Source organism: Pelodiscus sinensis, chromosome 9, assembly GCF_052426305.1.
Source record: "Pelodiscus sinensis isolate ZL-2025 chromosome 9, ASM5242630v1, whole genome shotgun sequence".
In the NCBI taxonomy this organism is placed as follows: domain Eukaryota; kingdom Metazoa; phylum Chordata; order Testudines; family Trionychidae; genus Pelodiscus; species Pelodiscus sinensis.
Window position 1 is genome coordinate 52219748 of NC_143060.1, and position 23545 is coordinate 52243292.

Genomic DNA, 23545 nt, shown 5'->3' on the forward strand with positions numbered 1-23545 from the left:
ATTACCTAGAGTTTTAATAGATTAAACATCTGGGCTGTGTCTACACTGGCAAGTTTTTCTGCAAAATCAGCTGCTTTTGTGGAAAAGCTTGCCAGCTGTCTACACTGGTTGCTTGAATTTCCACAAGAACACTGACTTCCTACTGTAAGAAATCAGTGCTTCTTGCGGAAATACTATGCTGCTCCCGTTTGGGCAAAAGCCCTCTTGCGCAAATCATTTGCACAAGAGGGCCAGTGTAGACAGCACAGTACTGTTTTGCGCAAAAAAACCTCGATGGCTAAAATGGCTATCAGGGCTTTTTTGCGCAAAAGCACATCTAGATTGGCACAGACGCTTTTCTGCAAAAAATGCTTTTGTGGAAAAGCATCCGTGCAAATCTAGACGCTCTTTTCCGCAAATGCTTTTAACGGAAAACTTTTCCGTTAAAAGCATTTGTGGAAAATCATGCCAGTCTAAACATAGCCATGTAGTATATTGGTGTCTACATAACTTTTCATATAGGCTTGTTCATTGAGGCCCTTTCTTCCAAGGTTTCTACTAGTTGGTGCAAGAAAACAGGAATAGCATGAAGCCAACTCTCATGAAGAAATCAGTTGTGGCTTTAAGTATGCAGTAAGACCGTGGCTTCCAACATTTTTGAGCATACAGACCCCTTTTCAATCTGTTAAAATTTTATGGACCCTGTGACGGACCCAGGCGGGTCCGCACTTACCCCGGGGTAGGGAGCCCCCCCCCAATGACGCCGAGTGAACCGGCAGGCAACCCGGGAGGCGGGGGAGCCCTGAACCGGGGGGCAACCCACCCCGGGATGGAGCGGCCAGCCCCACGCTGGGGAAGGAGGGGTCAGGAACAGCCGCGGCAGGTGTGCAGGGAACCCGAACGGCATGCTGCCCAAACAGAGGCAAGGCCAGCGGGAGGGCGGCCCATCCTGGCCCTGACGGCAGGGTGCGTTGGGACGCCGAGGGGGCGGAGCTGACGTCCCCGGCGTCCTTGCCCGGGCCGCTTGAAAAGCGGCCGGACAGAACAGCGCGAAGTGGCACCCGGAGGAGCCGTCACCGACCCCGCTACCAGGCAGAGACTCCCCCCCGTTGGAAGATAGGAAAGCCAGCCCCCAAGCCCACACGACGGCAGCGGGATGGGGCCAACGCTTCAGGCGGGGTAAGCGCCACTGGCAGACACGCAGACGGGGCTAAGGGGAGTGGGGAGTGGAAGGAGCCCGGGGCGGGGTCCTTTTGGTGCCCGTGGACAGGTGCGTTACGGGGATAGTCCCCACCTGTCGTGGGAGGAACGTCCCCGTTGTTCCCCCACTTAGGGCCCTGGGCTGGGACCCGGTGGAGAGAGTGGGCCCGGGTCCCCCACACCCCACTCCCTCCCACAAACCCCCAACCTTCGCACCACCCGTCACGGGTGTGAACAACTTGAGGTACAGTGGACGACGGGAACTGTGCCATTAGACCCTAAGCAACCGAAGCCTCCCCCCTTTTCCGCCCCGGCGAGGACCTTGTCTCCGTACAGGCCGCTGGGTGCGACCCCGTCCCCTCGCCCATAGCACCCGCTCGGACTAGGACCCCGGGGCCTCCAGAGGCGGGCCGGGGCGACGAGTCCGCTGAACCCCAGGCCGGACCATTGGCCGGGTGATCGCACTCGAACTGCGGGGCATACGACCGGGAACCTTAGAAAGCGGGTCCGCTGAACCCTCTCCCCCCACCGGGAGGGGGTGTTCGCACCCACGCAAGCCGTCACAGACCCCCAAACAATATAGCTGTGCTGGTAGCCAGCATGTCCCTGAGCCCATGCTGCTTCCAGATCCGCAGGAAGCAAAGCGGGTTGAAGGATGTGCTTGCTGAGAGAGGCTCCATACATTTTTTCTAATTTCTATTTTAAACTTTCCACAGACCCCCTACTGTACCGTCGTGGACTTTCAGGGGTGTGTGGAGCACAGGTTGGGAACCACTGCAGTAGGAGAAAGCTCCAAGATATTTTTCGGCATTGCAAAAAAATTCAAAGAAAACAAACAGCAGAGGAACCACAATAGAGCATCTTTAATTAAAATAAAGTTATAATATAGCTGCTACATCAATGACATTTTCTCCTCTAAGGCCTGACTGACAGACACAAAGTAGCCTAGGCAATTTATTTTGACTAGCTCTGGATATAGTGTTTTCACATCCCATCTACAACTGTGCTCTTGTTCCTCTCCACAAGCCACAGCTATAATTCCTCCTTTTGTCCCATTCTCTCCAGGCCTGATGGAGATGCAGCTGTACTTCAGACCGTATCTTCTTTATGACTTGAAAAATTCTTTTATGACTCCCTAAAGGTCTCAGAACCATTTGTGCATACTATTCAGAGAGTGATCCTACAAGAGAGCTCTGAGAAACTGAAAGAGGTTGCAGCCAAATTTTATGGGCCACTCAAAAGGCTGTTCATGTGTAAATCAAACATTTGCCTTTTTGCTATTGTACCATTTTGGCAGTGGAAAGTATTTAATGGAATTAGGTTGGTCTCTCTGTCTTGCTTTATTTCCTCTCTCTTTTCTGTTCCTTCATTCCAATTTTTCCTCTCCCCGGTCATATATGATATCTCATTTTGTTCCCTCATTTAATTTTGCTTTCTCTCTCTCTCTCCACTTCCTTTTCTGTTTCCTCTTTCTCCTCCTTTCTTTCCTTTGTTTTTCTCACATGCTTGCCTCAATAGTCCTTCTTAATATTTATCCTCTTGCTGCATAATGGACACCTCTCTCATTTTCCTCTCGTCACAGTCTAGTGCACACCCACACTTTGCTCCCCTAATCTCTTTCACTTTTGTTGCTGCCCACTCTCTTCACATCCACCCACACTGATAAATGAGTTTGCTGATGCCCAGCATGCTATCATCTCACATTCACTCTAGCCTGCCATCCCTCACCTGAGAGACATTATGATCCCTCTAATTACTCTGGTACCTGCCTTCTTCATGCCTTCATTCCTGATACGGGGGTGGGGTGGAGAGTGGGGGTGCAACCAGGAACAGCCTGGTTCATCTTTGGTCTATCTGAGCCGGAAGAGAGATTATAACCGCTGGAACAGCTGTCATCAGTTCTTCAAGTGATAGTCTTTATGAGCACTCTATTTCAAATGTTCATAAACTTCATGCGCTTTTGTTTGGGAATTTCTTGTCCAGCAGTGCCTACATAGTCCACACACCTGCTATCCTCTTTCTGTGTACTGAGAGCATATAGAGCAGTGCTAAACCAATCGCTGTTGCAGTTCCTTTCTTCTCAACCAGCACTGTATGAGTAAGTTCCTATGGTTTCAGACAGAATTGTAGCTGGGTAACAAGTCCGTCCTGGCACCCACATAGCCACAACTACATTGCTATGTTTAGTGCATTAGCTCAACCAAATAACGTGGGTATGCCTACATCAGCTGGAAATTATACATACTCTTCTGCTAATTTAGCCATTCTGCTGTTACTTCACTCTCTGAAAAGAATTGTGAAGCAGAGATGACAGATAGAGACACCAAGCACTTTCCCCACCACAAAACTTAGTTTTTTGGGAGATCTGGACACTAAATGTGGCAATGGATTGGATTTTTAGAACTTTTGCTGTCATTGCAACATATTTACGATTAAAGAAATATAAACATGTGTAGGGTATGTTTATGCTAGTTATTATTATTTTTTGACTTAACTGCCAATTGAATTATGTTAACTTATCTGAATTTACATGTTAAATGGAATGCTCCATAAACATTTGTTCCAACTTGTGGTTGACCCTAGGGCTCAGTTTGAGTAAACCACAAACACGTGTTGAGTGTTCAGACTATAAATACTAATGTGTTAGTTGACAATTCACTTAAATTAAAAACAACCTGTTGCCCACTTCTGTGCTTCTTTAAGGTTAGCTTGACCTTTTCTGTTGAGGAGGGGTTTGTTACACTACATATAGCACAGCCTTTTTCCACTAGAGTGTTGACTACATGGTGCTCTAACTTGCTACTATTAGGTACAAAGAAACAATCCTCACACTCTCTGAACAAGTGCTCTGGCTAATATGATTTAAGAACAGACCTCATGTCTGTTTGACATTTTCAGAGGAGTTTGGTTTAACTTTAGAGCATTGAATATGACCCAAATTTTAAATACACACTTTGCAAAACTGCTGCATTTGTGTCTTGTTTGCACACAAGTTTTTATGATTTTATGTTTGTGTTTTTAGTATTTTGTTCAAGAAATGGAACTAAAATTTATCAGTAACTGGAAGACTTACCCAGCATTGCTTGGATTCTTCAGGGCTGGGGGGTGGCGATGTGGGGGGTGTAGGCCTGTCCTACCAGCCAGAGGCTGCTCATTGGGGCACTTGCTGCCCTCCTGTGGTCATTCTTCTTCCTGTGCTTACTGCCCCCTGTGGTCATGAGTAATTATAATTTCCTACTCTCATAGGGTATGTCTACACTAGCCCCCTAGTTCGAAATAGGGAGGCTAATGTAGGCATTCGAAGTTACAAATGAAGCCTGGGATTTAAATATCCCAGGCTTTATTTGCATCTTTCCATCCGGGCACCATTTTTAAATCCCCCTAGTCCGAATTAACTGCCTGCGGCTACACGTGGCAGTCAAATGTTAACTCAAACTAAGTCCTTAGTTCGAGTTAACTGTTACACCTCATGGTGTAACTCGACTTAGTTCGAGTTAACGTTTGACTGCTGTGTGTAGCTGCGGGCAGTTAGTTCAGACTAGGGGGATTAAAAAATGGTACCCAGATGGGAAGATGCAAATAAAGCCTGGGATATTTAAATCCCGGGCTTCATTTGCAACTTCGAATGCCTACATTAGCCTCCCTAGGGGGCTAGTGTAGACATATCCATACTCCTCCCTTTACATTTGATATGAAATAGTCGCATCCTGCACACATCCCATTATCTGGGCACAAGCAAACCCTGACCTTGCTTTAAGTTATAAGAGGAAACTGAATATTAAAGTCGCTCCTAGTTGTTACCATTAAAGATAATTCTTGAACAAAGGGACCCACAGATGGATGGCCAGACAGAAAGACTGACATTTCTAAAATATATAGATTGAAGTGGGACTGTTACTTACAACACAATAACAGTTTATCTTAACTTTCTTAACTAGGCATAATGAGTGGAAATTTCAAAGGAGTTTATGGCAAAAACCCAATTGGAATTGAATACTCAACTTCTTTGGAGTCCTTTCAAACAGTAAAATTTCTCCCAATAGTTTAGCAATAAATTGTTTTTTCTCCCTTGGCAATTTAACATTACAACGAACAGGTTAATTTCACATGTGATGGTTGTTGGTGGATTCACTTCCTTTCTTAGCTTTATACCTTAAAAACAAAAGAAGGTATTCCCTGGTTAAGGAAAAGAGAGAGAGACCGAAGAATTCTTTAACCCATTAAAAATGACTGCAAGGAGAAAAAAATCTTTCCTAGTGACTGCTCCTTTATGATAAAAGTGGCTTAGTGACCATTTCACCCTCAAATAAATAAATAAATAAATATCAGGAATATAAAGTTTTGGTTTTCTGCTATGTTTGAAGAATCAGAAAATACACTGAAAGTTAAGGTGTGCTGTGTTGAAGAAGAAGGAATTTTAAATTTTTCAGAAAAAGTGCTTTTCTCCCAACTATCTGAGATTTGAATTAAGAAGATTTAACATAAACAGACATAGTTTACAGACATAGTTTAAATGATTGTAAATCCCTTCATGCTTAAAGCTGCATGTTCTGTTCAGTCTATTGTGGTGTCATTATCTTTGTTAGACTTCTTGCTAACATGAGGGAAGGCAATACCTGATACTTCAATGTTTAGAAGCAGAAAAAAAATTGCAAATGAGATCTTTGAAATCCTGTGTATCAAAGCAATAAGGGGCTCAAACATAAATCTATCCCCCCCTCCTGTGTGTTTCAACAGCCCTCAGCAAAATAATTGCATGAAATATTAAGCAGACATTTGTTTTTCAATTTATCCTCTTTTGGTGACTAAAGTCTTCCTTTGTAAAAAGATTTCATTTGTAGGGAATCACCTCTCTACACTAAAACCCCCATGTTTCTGAAGGGAAGTTTTAGATTAGAATGTTTAATATTTCCACCATTTGTCATATGTTCTTTGTTTGGTATCTTTCACACCCACCCAGCAACCACAAAGGAAGAGTGACAGTCACAAAGTCCATTGCTTCACAGTCAAGACATGATGGGAGTGTCGATAGCATGGTACGGTGATGAATTACATCGTGCTCTGCAGCTGTGTACTGACCTTTAAATTGTCTTCCTGTTTGTACATAATATTGTGATGCCTTTAATATCACGTTTCTGTTGGCAGCCTTATATGTGCCTGGCACATGCAATGTGCTTCATTGTTCTAACTGCCATTGAGGATAATCAATAGGGAACAGTCTTTCAGACTGAGTTTCAAACCTGGGCTATGTCTACATTGTATCCCAAAATAGCTAATCTGCGTCTTTTGATTGTGCCCAATATTTTGAAATATAACAGCCTCGCTATTTCAATGTTCCTGAGAAGTAAGGAGCATTTCAGAATAGCAATTTATTTCAGAATAGGTGCTGTGTAGACAGTACCAAATTTTGAAATAAGCTATTTTGAAATAACATCAAAATAAGATACGCAATTTGCATAGCTCAATTTACATATCTTATTTCGATCTATGGTGCAGTGTAGATGCACCCCTGGATGCCTAAAGTTAGTTCCCAAAAATTCACCTTTAGGGCCATAATCCTGCAAAGCTGGTATATTTAGTGCCCTGTCACAAGTTAACTGGTCCCTATGGATAGATTAAGCATGGTTCCAGAGCAGCTGACCCCAGTCCAGCTAAGTAAAGAGGTCTAGATTACACCTGGGCCTAAAGGGCAGCTAGAAAGCAGCAGGGGGAGAAAGGCCTGAGTGCTAGGGAAGTAAAAACACATTGTAATGGCACTAACCCTTGTGGTGGGTCTGTATAGCAAGGAGCAGGGGGCTTAGGGAAGCAGCCCTGTGGCTGTTGCTCCAGGAAGGGAGCAAAGCTGGCTTTGGCCAGGAGCTGGAGTGCCAGAGACCTCAGAAGTGATAGAGAGGTGGTGGCCCTGAAACCTGGGGTTAAGGATGGAGTTTTGAGACAATTTTCTGTTTGTTGAAAGAAATAACCCTCCTTGAAAAGCTGATGCTTTGGAGCTAGAGAGTATTTCCGTCTTCCCCTGGTAACACATCAGCTACATCTAGACTGGCATGATTTTCCGGAAATGCTTTTAACCGTTAAAAGCATTTTCAGAACAGAGCATCTAGATTGGCAGGATGCTTTTCCGCAAAAGCACTTTTTGCAAAAAAGCGTCCGTGCCAATCTAGACGCGCTTTTCCGCAAAAGAGCCCCGATCGCCATTTTCGCGATCGGGGCTTTTTTGTGGAAAACAAATCTGAACTGTCTACACTGGCCCTTTTGTGCAAAACTTTTGCGCAAAAGGACTTTTGCCCGAACGGGAGCAGCATAGTATTTCTGCAAGAACACTGACAATCTTACATGAGATCGTCAGTGCTTTTGCGGAAATTCAAGCAGCCAGTGTAGTCAGCTGGCAAGTTTTTCCGGAAAAGTGGCTGATTTTCTGGAAAAACTGGCCAGTCTAGACACAGCCATCATGTTTTAAATACCTGCTTCTACTGAAGTATCCTCACTTCTCGCGCTTTAATGGTTCCTCCCATGATCAGTAGATTAATTTATCAATTAAAACTTTGAAACAATGAAAATATTCCCTTCAGGGACAACACAGATTGTGAGATTAGTTTAACAGAACAGTAATTGAGACTTTTATCGTCATCTTTCCCTATGGGAAATGTACTTGATCACTGATTTGATTCAATGACTCTAACTGAATCCCACAAATAGACCTGGGCTGCGTCTAGACTGGCATGATTTTGCGGAAATACTTTTAATGGAAAAGTTTTTCCATTAAAAGTATTTCCGCAAAAGAGTGTCCAGATTGGCATGGATGCTTTTGCGGAAAAAGTGCTTTTGCACAAAAGCATCCATGCCCGGAATAGACTCACTTTTGCGCAAGAAAGCTCCGATGGCCATTTTAGCCATCGGGCTTTCTTGCGCAAAAAATTAAGGTGCCTGTCTACACTGGCGCTCTTGCGCAAGAGGGCTTATCCCTGTGCGGGAGCGTCAAAGCATTTGCGCAAGAAGCACTGAATTCTTACATAGAATGTCAGTACTCTTGCACAAATTCAAGCAGCCAGTGTAGACAGCTGGCAAGTTTTTGCGCAAAAGCACGCGCTTTTGCGCAAAATCTTGCCAATCTAGATGCACCCCTGGAGGTTTCTATTCTCTTCTGATACATAAATGTTCTGAAGTTAGAACACTAAATCTGACACTAAAAATCAAAACAACAGTTTTGACCTACAAAATCAATGCTTTATTATACATTAGATACATGGCCTGATCCTGCAGCCCTTCATCAGACAAAACTTCTGATAACTTGGCGAAAATCAGTTGTTTTGGAAAGTTTTAACAAAATTAATTCAGTTCAGTGCTGGTAAATATCACTAAGTTATCTTGTAAAAAGCTGTTAAGAATGTTTCTCTATCACTAAAAGCTTCTCTCCAGTTTAACTGGGAATCAAATTCAAACATCTCTAACAAAAATGAGTTTCTATACACGAAATTAAAATCAGTGCAATAAAACATTTACACTAATTTTAGACTGCTATTATTTAAATGACTAATAATAAAGAAAATAAAAATAATCCTTTTATTAAGGTTTTATTTATTCTACTTTCGCTGTTGCTTAAGTTTTTGTCATAAGTAAGTCTGAGACCAGATTAATGTTTAGTCTTTTTTCTTGTTTCCTTAAAATATGGAAATTAATTATAAAACTGAAATTAATATTACACTTTTATGCAATATTGACATTGTGAGTACTTTTTTCCCACCCTAAAACCATAAACATTCCCTACTCAGAAAATAATTTTGATTCCCATCCCTTTTAATAACCTTGACTTGACCACATTACACCCAGGGAGTATTTTGAATTACTAGTTTTTTCCATATGTGATTAAAATTATGCAGAGAGAAGTCGTTTGCTCCAAGTAATGCAGAACCCATATTTCTTGACTCCCTTTCCTAACCACTGAATCAAAATCTTTATTTTTCTTTATACTTGTAAGTTTAGTGTTGTTACAGTGATAAAAGCCACTAGTGTAATTTCCTTAACAGTTTTTATACAATGTGACAAATAATTTCTACCTGGCATTTGTGAACATGTTTCATGTTGGAATACTGTTAATAATGATTCTGCTCTGATCATTTTAGAATCAAGCTTTGAAAGTCCTGTCCAATGAGTAGATTACTGTGTCTGTAAAATGCCAACCTTGTATGCACAAAGAGGTGTATTGGTACACACGTTGGTTAATGTCTCATGAGGGTGGGAAGCTCTGCAGGTCTTTCCCCAATATACATGTGTGTGCATTTCTGTGTGTCGATGTAGATGGCTGTATATATAATCTTTGCTCACCTCTTGTACAGGCCAACAAAAGCTTTACTCCAAGGGCAGAAGGTTTTCTCACATTCCATTCATGGTAAATTTCTCTATTCACTTATGTTCTAGAGTGGATTAATTTCTCCAACTACAGGACGCACTGGGTGCCATTGTATTGTCTATATCAGTATTTCATAACATTTTCTGGTTAGTGTCTCATCTGAAATTAAAAAAAATATCGTAAATCCCACACACTTTTATTGTTATACCATATGTAAAAAAAGTCTCAAAGATAAATCTATGTCATTTACTTGTGTTTGTTCCAAGATGTTGACAAAGAATACTAGAGTGAACTCTGAAGGCTAAAGGTGTGAGTCACTATCCCATTTCCTGCACCAGTTGATCAATATTATGTGGGAAATCAGACTAAATTATAATATTGATTATTTCTGGCATGAATCTGTACATCCAGTGAGCTATAATTTAAAAGTAAAGGGTGAAGTTCACACCAATATATAGGACTAACTCACTTAACGCCCTTAATAGGAGGCTAAAATTATGCTGAGAACTTTGTATAGCCCTTTTTCAATTATACATAATTTATTCTAATTTATCTGATTTTTCCAGTTGTTATTATGGAAGAAGAACTAAAGTACTTTTTAAGAACTGTAGATAGATTATTTTGCCTTTGAGCGTGGGCTGGTACAGAATAGACACAGTTTCCATACTCTGGTTTGTAATACAGAGTTTTGGAACCTTCTGCTAGATCTTAGTGTCACACTTCCCACAGTTGTGAAACCACTAGCAGTGCTTGTGTCATGTATGTAGGGGTTGGGTGGGCAGGAGGGTTAGTAACAAATTATGGAATGGATTTGACTGAGTGCACATACAATAGAAAACAAACTGAGAACTTAAAAAAGCACTAATATTATTTCATTTAATCAATCAAGTGCTTAATCCTTTTAATTATTATATTTGCTTCCATTTTTGTAAATTTAGAGTGTTAGAGCTCCATACAGGCATATTCCAAAGAAAGAATTCATTGCAAAATGTAAGCATTATGGCCTGCATATTGGTAAATTATATGTCTTTGTATGGAAAGAATTCAACATACTGTTAAAAAATTGTTGATGTTCGGGTCATTCATCTACTGCTTAAAGCCATTTGATTAAACAAATTAGCATAGATTCAACTCTAAATCACATTAAAATATTTTCAGGCCCCTCAGACTATGTTTAAATAATAGCTTTGTATAGCTGTGCTATAGCAACAGAAATATAGTACAAAGGTTATAACAGTATGACGGAGAGTACTCTACGTTTTTGCTATGCTGTTTATTCCTTACAGGAACATGGCAAGGTTGCTAAGGAAGCTGAAGTGGCCTGGAATATGTCTGGCATAAGTAGAATTTAGGTATGAATCTGCAATTATTTTTGCTTTTTTACTGCATATGAAATAAAAGATTCAGAGATGTATGAAATGCAGTTTTGGTCAGTAGAGCACAGATAAATATTTTACTTTGGTTCTGAGCATTTCTCTATTCATTGGGGCTACGTCTAGACAAGCATGATTTTCCACAAATTCTTTTAACGGAAAAGTTTTTCCGTTAAAAGCATTTACGGAAAAGAGCGTCTAGATTGGCACGGATGCTTTTCCGCAAAAGCACATCAAAGCACATCAAAACGGGAACATCAAAGCATTTGCGCAAGAAGCACTGATTTCAGACAGTAGAACGTCAGTGCTTTTGTGCAAAATCAAGCAGCCAGTGTAGACAGCTGGCAAATTTTTGCACAAAAGCAGTCGCTTTTGCGGAAAAACTTGCCAGTCTAGACGCAGCCTGAGAGTCTTGAGTTTGCACAAAACCTAAATGTTAGTACAAAGTTCTTACACGGAAATTGATTTTCCCTTGGTTTTGTGACAGAACCATTCAAAATTGATGATTTGTATATACAATTTTGAGTGGGGCCATTCTGGCTTGAAGGTTCCTTCAAAAATGGACAGTTCTTGATAAAGATGATTTGAGGTTTAAGTCTGTAAGGAAACTCCAAACCAGCTGAGTCTCACATAGTTTTGGGCTATATTTATTTTGTGAAGTTCTACCTATGTTAGCAGTAGTATGGCCAGATTTCACTTATCAAATACATAAGACATTTTAAAACTGTATTTTAAAGGCTTTATTACATTTTTTATTGTTTTTGGAAATTCTAACTATACTGGACTGGGCTGACAGGGAGGCTTGACAGGGGCTTCTTGGAGACTGGTAGAGGCTTTGACTTCAGGCATGAAAACCACCTGGCAATGTTGCCACTCTCAGAATCTATGGGTATGTCTACATTACCCTCCTAGTTCGAACTAGGCATAATGTAGGCATACCGCACTTGCAAATGAAGCCCGGGATTTGAATTTCCCGGGCTTCATTTGCATAAGCGGGGAGCCGCCATTTTTAAAACCCCACTGGTTTGAACCCCATGCCGCGCGGCTACACAGGGCTCGAACTAGGTAGTTCGGACTAGGCTTCCTATTCCGAACTACCGGTACACCTCGTTCCATGGGGTTCGAACCAGCGGGGTTTTAAAAATGGCGGCTCCCCGCTTATGCAAATGAAGCCCGGGAAATTCAAATCCCGGGCTTCATTTGCAAGTGCGGTATGCCTACATTACCCCGCTAGTTCGAACTAGCGGGGTAGTGTAGACATACACTATTAAATCAATAGATAAGCAACAGGTGACTTGACCATACAGACAATTAATAGTTCTGTCTCCTTCAAACTAAGATCAGAATTATGTTAGCAACAGCCTACAACTGTATTTAAAATGCAGTTATGGTCACAAAAATAAATTTAAAATGCCTCTTTATTACGTTTAGTAACAAAAGTTAGTTTTTATTCCTGCTAGCTCTACAGAACTAATACACCTAAGAGAGACCGACATTGGGATTAGTTAATGTTGCAACATCAACAAGGTGATTACACTTGCAGGACCAAAGATTCCTTTAGTCATATAGGTGTGATAAGTATTTAATAAAAATAAATCCCCAGAGTGTTTGGTTGAGGTGCAGGGGCAGGTGGCCAGGACTGGTACAGGCTGTGCTGATTCCAGTGGAGCTTGAGCTGTCCATTAATGCTGTGAGCCTCTATCAGAAGTTGTGATGCTTGGAAGGTTTACCTTTGGCACCTCAGTAGAGTAAACCCTCACCATTCACAGTGAATGTGTTCCTGAAACCACAGCAAATGGCTAAATCTGCAAATACTGAGGGCAGTGACTCCCTGCTGCTGTCCTGAGCTCCCTGCAGCGTCTGAACACATCAGGGCTTCTGGGAGCCTCAGAGAACTCACTGCAGGGGCTGTGAGCCTTTGGCTCACAGCTGCTATGATGAGTTCCTTGTAGCTCCTGGCAGACATGGTGAATTCTCCACAGCTCTCAACTGCCATGGTGAGTGCAGTGGATGGGCGGTCATGACCAATGATGCCATCCAACAACAGTCTTCCCCCAAGACTATGTCCCCTCCCTCCCCCAGACCCCGCCCCCAGCTGGGAAATGGGTTACAATGGGAGAATGGAGAGACCCACAAATACACCAAATTGCGAATAGTGAGTCCACAAATCATGAGGGTCTCCTGTGTTATTTTATACTCTTTTTTACTTACAAGTTCTAAGCTCACACTTGAACCATGTATGCTTGCATTAAAACCTAACAAAGGCCTGATTTTACATTAAGTTACTGACAACTCAACTCAGAAATATTTTAAATGGGTTTATTATCCTTTTTCCTGCATCATGATCTATTTGAATGTTATCTTGTTACCTTTAAGAGGAAGTATATGGTTGTAAGGGGAAAAAAATAAACAAAGGCCTCTTAACGTCACCACACTTTCCAGATGCTAAAAGAGTGGAGTGTTCTTCTCATCCTCTCTTTTAGAATTCCATTTAACACTGGAATAAGCTTGTGTTAAGCCAAAGCTAATACTAGGAAATGAAATGTAATATGCCAAAAAGTCTTAAAATATGTTTGAAATCCAAACAGCTGTTTCAGTTAAGAACTTAATATAAGTGAGACAGAAATGTATGTCCTTGCTGGAGTGTCATTCTGCTAAAATAACTGAGGTTTTACATAAAGAAGCTATAAAAGAAGTTTAGTTAGCAAAGTGAGACCATTAATCTATCTTGTAAGATAAACATATTATGCATTTTGGGAAAAGATTCTTATTTCTGATCAAACTAAACATTGTGGCTACGTCTAGACTGGCATGATTTTGTGCAAAAGTTGCCGCTTTTGCGCAAAATCTTGCTGCCTGTCTACACTGGTCACGAGTATTTGTGTAAGAACTCTGACTTTGTAATGTACAAAATCAGTGGTTCTTGTGCAAATACTCCAGCGCGCCTGCTCAGGAATAAGCCCTCTTGTGCAAGTATTCTTGCACCATGTTAATTTCTTGCGCAAGAAAGCCCGATGGCTAAAATGGCCATCAAAGCTTTTTTGCACAAGAGAGTGTCTACACTGGCACAGATGCTTTTGCGCAAAAGCAAATCTTTTGCACAAAGGCACATACCAGTATAGATGCTCTCTTGCGCAAATACTTTTAATGGAAAAACTTTTCCGTTAAAAGTATTTGCACAAAATCATGCCAGTCTAGATGCAGCCTGTGGCTCCATCACCACCGTTAATGTACTTCTTAGTAATGTACAAATGAACAAATGAAATAAACAATCTTATAACTGTATTTAATTCATACAACAAAGAAAAGTAAACAACCACCATTTTAAACATCTATGGAGCAATAAAACTCAAGATATTCAAACAAAGGTTGTGTGGGGAAGGTAGAACTGAAGTTGGAGTTTTAGGTAAAAAATCATAGGGGATGTTCATATATTAGTAAATCTAGAAATGTTGTTGTGATATACCGGACCGGGTCTGGGCTCTGCAGGTGGCATCTGCTCAAGGTGAATTGCTCAAACTCAGGGCTCCTTACAGCCCCTGACTGGAGGTCTTCCCCAAATAGGCCACAAACCAGTCTCACCGAGTGCTTCAGCTGCCAATCTGGCCAGCAGGAAACTTCATGAGCAAAACCCCTCAGACACCACAGCTCTCCCTGTGCCGCAATCAGCCCCAGGCCTTCCACACAGGTAAGGGATTATAGAACCCAACCTCACCTACCCTGAATGGATCTTTCCTGTCCCAAAGAACCAGCCACAGTTCCCAGTCAATTAACACTTTGGATCTTACCCACAAGATCACACTGGGCCAATCCTTTAGAATCTAAAAAATAAAGGTTTATTAATGAAATAAAGAAAAGCATGAGAGTAAGGTTGTTAAGGAGAATATATTACATGCATCGAATCACCAATTTCTCAATGCAGGCTCTTGGCAGAGATGTTAAAAACTGCTATCTTAAAAGTCTCTGGTGTACATCCTATGTCAGGATGGGCCAACGATTCTTCCCGACTCACTGTTCCTTGCAAGGCTGGAATCAGTAGCAGAATTGAAGGCGGATGGAGTCTGCCTCATGGCATTTTATATCCATCCCTGGTATCTTCCAAGCTGAGGCAGGTCCAGTGACCTATACCTGTGTCCCATGTCAACAGTCATGATATTGGCTGGTTTGCAGGTCCCAGACACATTCCTCAGGTATGTATTGGTCTCTCTGAGAGCCTTGCCCCTGGAGCCCAGCTAGTTAGTCACTGACTGAACATTCCTGGCCCATTGCTCTGTCTCACACAGAGTACATATTTATAACTCCACATACAGATATCACACAAGTACATAAATAACATACATAAAATCAGTAGAACATAAGCTTTCATTTGACATCTCACATGGCCCCCATTGTACAGACCTTGGGGCAATCCCCACCCCCTTTGGGTATAGCAGTGACCTGTCTGATATCCTTAAAATCCAGTAATGTGACAGTTGTATAAAGATTAAGTATAGGAAGTATGAAGTTATATTAGAAACTTTATTATAAAAAAAATAATGGTCTTGTGTTGTGACTGATTTGTATGAAGGACAATGCTTAAAATAAGCTAAATACTCTATTTGTGATTAATTTATTGATTTTATAATTAATTTGGAATTTGGTGAATTCCAAAAAAAATCAAATTGGTGAAAATTCTTCCTACATGTAAGAAAAAGATGAGATAAACTTTCCTCAACTTCAAATATAGAGTAAGAAGAAACTAACCAAATTACAACAAAGTGATAGAGCATTTATCCTGTTAAATTGCTGGAGAAGTTAGCAAAAGAAATTGAACCAGAAGACATTAAAAAAGTTCTGTTTGTTTTACATTTTAATTAACAATGCTAAAGAAGAAATTAAGTAATTCCAAGGAGAGGCTGGGAACTCTTGGAAACGTGGACTCTTCTGAAGCTAGTAGATGGGTAGGAAATGTGCAGTGACTTTAACCTGTCCAGTTGGTAGATTTGCAACCTGCAACAAAGAATCTGTACACAGCCCAAAATATTGGACTGTTCAATATAAAAATAATTTAATCACTAAACAGATCCTTTTTTGGAAATGTGCTGTCACCTTAATATATCTGAATGAGGAGATAATTGTGCGTGTTTTTTTTAAATCTTATTTTTTTTATCTCTTTCCAGTAACGTTATGGCTACACTACAAGGTTATTTCAAAATAAGATATTTTGAAATAATAACTGCCAAATTAACTACAGGTAGTCCCCGGGTTACGTACAAGATAGGGACTGTAGGTTTGTTCTTAAATTGAATTTGTATGTAAGTCAGAACTGGTACATATTGACTCTCTTACTATTGTCCTGGGAGACTGGTGAAGCACTGGAATTATGTTCCCTAGTGAGGGGGATGGACGGTCTCAGGGATGGGGTTGGGACTGGTGCTTGACTCGGAAGATACCTCAGCAGAAATGCCGACTTCTGTGGCTGAAGGGCTGCCAGCCTGGTCCAGAAGGAGCATACCGGCACCCAGGACCAGATGTGGATGAAGATAAAGGAGCTGAGGCAGACCTACATCAAGGCCAGAGAACAAAGGGAACACTCATCCTATTTGAAATGTGGCAGACCACAGCCTGTGAACTGCAAAAATCTTATAGAAGGCAGCTATCTTGGAGAGCGGGTTAATGCCTTCTTGTTTCCCAATTAGTCTCACCTGAGCACAATGGACTCGTCGGACATGGGGTTAGGGACAGTCCTATCACAAACAATTGGGAAAGAAGAACACCCAGTATTGTATCTTAGCAGGGAACTGCTCCCAAGGGAGTGCAAGTATGCTGTAGTTGAGAGGGAGTGCCTTGCCATAAAATGGGCCATGGAGGCCCTATGATATTACCTCCTTGAGCGATGTTTTGTCTTGGTGACATACCATGCCCCACTGCAATAGATGCAGCGAAATAAGGAAAATAAGGGTCACCCAGTGGTTTGTTTCCCTACAACCTTTTCAATTCAGGGTGCACCACAGGGCTGGAACCCAACATGGGAATGAGGATGGGCTTTCCCGCATGCACTGTTTGGCGTCCCAAGTTGCCCAACCACCTGGTTCAAGCATTTGAATTTCAGAATGCAGGGAAATGAAAGATGAAATTAGAGTGAAGATAAGAAATGTCTGGTTCAGATGGAGAGAGAGAGAGAGGATGATATCAGTGATATAAAAGGGAAAGTTAATCCACTTTTAATGGATGATGCTGTGTGAAGAACAATGAAGAAACATGAGCAAATGATCTGTTCCACAGAAATGCAATTGTTGAGATGAATGACAGGCTGGAAGCAAGACAAGCCAGGTGAGGAATGTGTGTGCTAGAGACAAGCTCAGGTCATTTGGTCATGTAAAGAGCAGTCTTGACAACTAAGTGTGTAAGAATCCAAAAGTTCAGGACTGAAGGAAAAAGAGGCCGCTCTAAAAAGTAGTTAAAACATGCCACATAGGAAAACCTATTGATATGTGGTGTGATATATGTTCTGGCATTGAACTGAGTGCTTTGGATGAAGAAGATTTATAGAATGGACCCCATTTGATGGGCTTAGGTCAAGGAAGAAGGAAAGTTGTCACAGTAACATGCTTGAACTAGGTGTGTGTCTAAACACTGCTTAATTTCAAACTATAGAATCATGCTTACCCCTCAGAATACTATTTCCTTAAAACAAACATAAAAGTAGTAAGAATGGTTTGCTAGCTTTTGTTTGACTTGACTTACTGTTTCCAATTATATTGTCATAACCAACCCATGTAGCTCCTTGATACATTTCTCTAAGTTTAGCTGTTGATGTATGCTAATAATGCTTAGCTAATAGGGAATCTTAATTTGGACAAAAAAACTTGTTAATGTTATTAGCATTCTTAGTAACTAAATGAACACCATTGTTATTGATGCTCATATCTTTTTAAATGTTATGCTCATTTATTATTCTTAATAATAATAATAATAGTCTATTCAGCAAAAGTTTAATTTACTTTATAGATTAAGAATTTTTTATTTAGTTAAGAGGTTGTTTTAAGTATTGCTACATTGCTAGCATTCATTTTATGTACCTTTCTTTCCTTGTAGTAATCTCACATGTATACTTTTTGTTGAGTTAATTGTTTTGTTTTTAATTACTTAAATAAACATTTTCTGTTTCAAGTTTATTTTGGGGGCATCTCTTAGTGTACGAGAAGAAAAAATTGTGATTTACCCTTTAAGTTCAGTCTCAGTAATAAATATAATGCCATCTTTTGATTTGCTTTTCCTGAACTAGTCACGTTAGAAGCATGTAATTAATAATTCTACCTAATTGTTTCTCCCAGTTGTCAATGTTGATAATTGTTTGTTTCTCTTTTGGTTATTTTACTTTGAAAATTACCTGTTATCCACCATGTTTGCTCATCCCCCTTCTCTAACACTCTTTCACAGCGGTGAAATCGCAAACATAGCATGTTCTCCCCAAGAGAGTGACAAAGGCCAAGTCAGTGCTGCTCGTTTTGTCATGGGCAATGGGTTTTCACTTCCTGGTCTTAGCTGAGTGAGTCAAACCCAGAGTCTAAGATTGTATCTTTGGGAGAATGGAAAAACTGAAACAGTGAGATAAAAAAAGTTCTGCATGTGAGGGAAGTACAAGATTTTATCCTGAACACAAAGTGAACTCACTGACAACAGTGTTCATGGTTACTTACTTTCATTATAAACTCTACTTTTATGAGCTCTCTGAACTCTGGATTTGATAGTAATTGTGTTTTGGAATTAGTTAGTAACTTCAAGTACACAACTTTGATCTCCTGCTTTGGCCGTCTCCCCGGTAATTATTGCCCACTTTGGTGCTCGCCTGTCCATGACACGGCACAGTTTACAGAGCAAATTTAACACAAGAATCAGAATGAAATGTAAATGATCTTTGTTCTTAATACTTGTAACGTAAATTAGATTCTGTCATATCATCTACCAAGGCTCTGTAGTACTTACACTGCAGGAAGTTTACTGATCAGCCTCAGCCGTTACTGTTACTCTTGATAAATAAGCATGAGTGGTCCGGATGTTTAACAGTTCAACAATGTGAAAAGTGGAGTGAGCTCTGGAGTTGCTCTGCTGAGATTACTTTTCACCTCTCTGCTTCAGTACTTGTTGAAAGACTTAACAGCTAAGGTTGGGGATGTGCAAAAAATGAGAAGAAACTTTAGACCTGATTCTGATCTTATTTTGAGTACATCTCATTGAAATGGAGGTATGTCGCTGTAAATAGGGTGCAAGAGAAAAGGGAAAGAGAGGAGAATTAGAATGTGATAATGAAAAGATTTCAGAGGATAACAGAGAGGGCACTGGGGTATGGCAGAAGATAATCCTGTGCATCAGTATTTAAATCCTTAATTCAGGTGTCAAAACCACCTTATGGTAGAGGAAAAATGACCATAGAACTGTTATGTTTTTGTCACAAAACTTTAATTTAGGAATTGCTTGTCATTTCACACTTTGCAATAAATTAAACAGTGAAAATGTGCTACGTACCTAGTGCTGAATATATAAATAGTAATAACTAGCTTATACAACTTAAAATAGAAACTTATTCTCAATTGTCACATTTATAATACATTTCATTCAATACAATAGAACTGCTGCACATGTATTAACATTTCATATCCTGGGCAAGATCTCATTTAACATATTGGTCTGCTTTATGCATTTCTGTGGTTATTTCAGAAATTGACAACTTAAAAGTATTTTTTTCCTCCCAGTATTAATTATTTTACCCATTATTCTCAGAAACAAGGGCATTACCCTAACTCTTCCAAACTATTATCCAACTTGTGGGATTTAGTAATACGTCAGAACAGTGCAATACAAATAATAACTAACTATGTATCCATTTTCAGTTTAGTGGCAAAGGATAGAGGGCCTTTCCACTCTTTCAGCCCCCTTCCCGCTCTCTCAGATTGGAAATCTAGCATGAGTGCCTTCATCATGTTGGGTTTTATGAGCTCTTGTGTAGGATCATTTATCTGCACTTCCCCCAGCACTTCAAAGACAAATGTTTCCATTCTGTGCACTGAATTCAAGCTGCACAGGGGGATCTCCTCACTGTAGGTTAGTTGACACACAAAGTCTACCATCAGTTTTCCATGGCATCAAACTCTTCACTTAATACTGTTGACCTGAAGCTTGTTTAAAAGATTAAGATAGGCTTTTGATTTCAAGAATCTAGGATATGAATCCCGCTCCATTAACACATATACAGTTTTTTGGGCTTCATCAAAACTTGTGAAAGTTGGGTCTTGAGCCTTTTTAGCTGTAGTTTCCCTTGTATGATGGTCAATATTGATCTAGGAAGAGAAAATCAAACTTTGTTAATATTTTAAAAATAATTTTTCCTCTCACTTCATTTTTCTGTCACTTTTTCGGAAACACAGACTTAAAACTGTCCAAGATTTCTTTAAGCTACAATAATTAACATATCCTTAAATAATACCTGTCATTTAAAATTGGTTGAACTTAAAATGGTATACAAACTATACACAGGAATTATCATTCACTACTGAAGTATACCCACTTTTGGGATCAGAAGGAGAAATCATGACAGGAAATGATGAATGAAATATCCAATTCAATTTCAGGGGGAATTTTTGGCAGAAGGTAGGCATCTGGTGTAGAATGTGGCCTGTGCTACCACCTCTATGTTATTCAGAGTGTCTTTGGATCGTTAAGAGACTCAAGTGATCCAGAGTGGTTTCATGTCTCATTCAGGTGACAGCGCCACCATCAGCAGAACTAGCCCTTAACATCTTGCTGAAATCCATACTGACTTAGAGGGAAGAATACCACCTGCTGAATCAACAACAGTCACTTCACCTTCCTGTTAGATTTTTACCAACATTTTCTTTCTCTTCTTTTTTTGGAGGAGAGATTTTTGTTTATTTGTTTTTGTTTTAACCCAGTTTTTCAGTTCCCATAATCTTTCATGTATAACACAATACAGATTAACTTTGTACTTACTTGTTTAGCTGCATCTATCTGAACAAATTCTTCATAAATTTTCTCTGCCTTGTCTTGCAAGTGATCAGACTGGGTTTTTTTGTAGTCCTCACAAGCCAGCCAGAACTCAATGTTCTCCTCACTGAATTCTGACTTCAGAAAGTCCCTGAAGGCACCTTGACCACCTACAACAAACAAGGAAAACTTAATCAGTTATAATATTATATTTATAACTTAAGTTTGGGAGTATAAAATAAATACAGTTACAGTAAATTGCACATAGATGTCTTCTATTATAGTAGTAAGATTTTGTTGATATTTATTTATTTATTTATTTATTTATTTTTGCAGGGCACTTCAATGGAAAGGCTAGTGAAGTCAGTGAGAGTCTGTTCAACTCTGCATGGGCTTTCTTCAGCTCCAAATGCAAACACAACTCTTAACTGCATTCTTTAGAAGAACTTGGGCATTTGGGATCTAATCCAATCCCACTGAATTTAATGAGATTATTTCCATTTATATCAATAGGAGAAGCACTGGGCCTATGTAAAGACAGGCTGCAAAATTAAGGAACTATATTATAATAGATAGTCTTGTGACAGTGAAGATGTGAATTACTGAAAGGAAACTGGACATTATTTTTAACATTATTCACGGAATGCTACTGGTTTAGTCTGCATGAAAGCTCACTAGATTAATACAAGAAAGTTGCACCGATAAAATAATACTTACTTTGGCTGGCAAGTAGCTTTTCCAAAGACTGGGACCATTGCATCACGTCCTCTGCAGAAAGCCTGTGAAGTTCAAAAGAAAAAAAATGTAACAGAAGAAACAAAGTATTGACTATTTAATTATGTTATTTAACATCTTCTGAGGAATACTTAAAGGTTATAGCTGATTATTTAATGTTAGGAAAATGCATTGATTGCTGAAAAAGTCTTTAGTGAGCTGTTCATGAAATTAGTGGCATGCTGTTGCCCTATAAATGGGACAAGTCAAAAACAATGGAATTCTTGAAGTAAATGATAGGAGAATGGAGGGTCTGTTAATAAAGTCCTGGGTAGATCTGGTTTTCATTCCATGACTCATTAGCTTCTTCTGTGGCTTTGGGCAAAACATTTCATCTGTGCATATCGCTGTTATCCCTATCTTTAAAATGGGAATGGGAATAGTTCTCTATTTCACAAGAGTTTTGTCAAGCTGTAATTTATTAATAATGTAAGTGGGATATTAATCGATAGGTATGGTGATTAGCACCTCATAATGTCCCATAAATAAAAAAGAGTGAAAAAAGGAAAACATTAAAATAATTTCAGTTCCATTTATACCCTCTAGTATGTTGTTACTCAATTTATAAAACCCCATTTTGTAACTAGGAAAATGAAATTAGGTTGATCTTAAAAATAATGTATGGCTCATCATGTACTTTGTACATGACTGCAAATTCAAAGACTTGTTTGTGAGGACAAAATATGGTAATCTAGTCTTAATTCATAATTACTGTGTATTTCTAAAGTCTAGTACTTACATCATATTTCTGGAGTTAGACTTGATGCTAGATTCAATATGTGGTACCATGGACTTCAAATAGCTTTTCAGATTTGCACCACTGAAATGAATGATCAGAAATGGATGGTTATGGTTAAACACATTTACATTTAGGTAGTATTCTGCATGAAGGTCTTAGGACTTCTAAATCTTTAAGGCCAGATCATTCTGTTCCATTGTTGATACCAATGGGATACTTATGCAAGTAATTACGATCAATTGCTCCTTTTTTCCTACTCACTACTTTTTTATATTAGGACCTAGTCATCCAGTTCCCTTTCAGTTCAATCTCTGTTATAATAATGGTATCATTTTACAGTTCTGAACGCAGCTTTGCTTTGGGCAAACTCTGTAAAAGAACACTAATTCTGAATTTTCTAATGTTTTTTTTCAATTCAAGTTCATTTTCATTTGACAGTAAGTCACATATACTTACAAAGCATTTTGCTTCTTTTTATGACCCTTGCCTTCTGCAAGTTTGCAATCAGCTTCTTTCAATTCGGATAGGTGATTGTGAGGAAAAAACAATCCGGGCATATTGCTTAGTCTCAGTATGGGATTGACTTCTGAAGTAATAGTCCCGAGAGCCACAAACATCTCCTTTCTGCCTCTGGTGCCCGTTGCTTTTTATTAGTCCAAGCAACCTCTCGAGTTGGTGTGAACAGAGCTGTTTATCATGCAATGTAACCACAAGAGGTGGAAGTTCCCCTTTTTCAGAGTACAGTGACGTGTGTCTTTCAAAAAGAAAACAGCATTGGTCTTGTGGTGAAGTCTGAACCGGATGAAACTGGGTCTGTTATGCGAGGCAAAAAAAAAAAAAAGTCTAAGTAAAATTTAAAAATGCACAAAAATCTTGTGTAGCTCTGATTGGTGTTTTGAAAAAGTCTATTATGAGTATGTTTCAGGACTTCTGTTAGATGTGCTTCCATATGTTCCAGATTAATTTAATCTAGTTAGAGTGCATCTGCTGTATTCTGTAATGGATCAGTTATGGGTGAGGGAATATCAAATTGGACCAAATTCTGTCAGTGAAAAAGGCAAACCTCTTGAGATTGGAATGTCTCACCTAAAGAAGAACTCTGTTAAATTCCAACGTTTCTCCCTCACACTGACAGACTTTGGTCCAATA

At 39.8% G+C, this 23545-nt stretch overlaps 1 protein-coding gene and 1 long non-coding RNA gene across 2 annotated transcripts; one reads left to right on the forward strand and one right to left on the reverse strand.

Moving 5' to 3' along the window:
* Positions 1–894: 894 nt before the first annotated feature.
* Positions 895–2074, forward strand: LOC142830678 (uncharacterized). Its single transcript, XR_012906127.1, has 2 exons — positions 895–1158; positions 1896–2074. It is a non-coding gene; the product is annotated as an uncharacterized LOC142830678 (long non-coding RNA).
* A 17245-nt stretch (positions 2075–19319) lies between these two features.
* Positions 19320–23086, reverse strand: RGS1 (regulator of G protein signaling 1). Its single transcript, XM_006129137.5, has 5 exons — positions 22853–23086; positions 22397–22477; positions 21601–21662; positions 20890–21053; positions 19320–20219 (listed from the first exon to the last, which is right to left on the reverse strand). The coding sequence occupies exons 1-5, from the start codon at positions 23011–23013 to the stop codon at positions 20034–20036; spliced, it is 654 nt and encodes a 217-aa protein (XP_006129199.3). The 5' UTR covers positions 23014–23086; the 3' UTR covers positions 19320–20033.
* Positions 23087–23545: the final 459 nt, after the last annotated feature.

What these genes read in the sequence shown, in the direction of transcription:
- RGS1 (XM_006129137.5), bottom strand. Translation starts at nt 23,013, where the DNA reads ATGTTTGTGGCTCTCGGGACTATTACTTCAGAAGTCAATCCCATACTG. An exon ending in AAAAAGAAGCAAAATGCTTT is followed by an intron (nt 22,478 to 22,852) that starts GTAAGTATATGT and finishes CATTCATTTCAG; the next exon opens with TGGTGCAAATCTGAAAAGCT. An exon ending in AAAGCTACTTGCCAGCCAAA is followed by an intron (nt 21,054 to 21,600) that starts GTAAGTATTATT and finishes TGTTTGTTGTAG; the next exon opens with GTGGTCAAGGTGCCTTCAGG.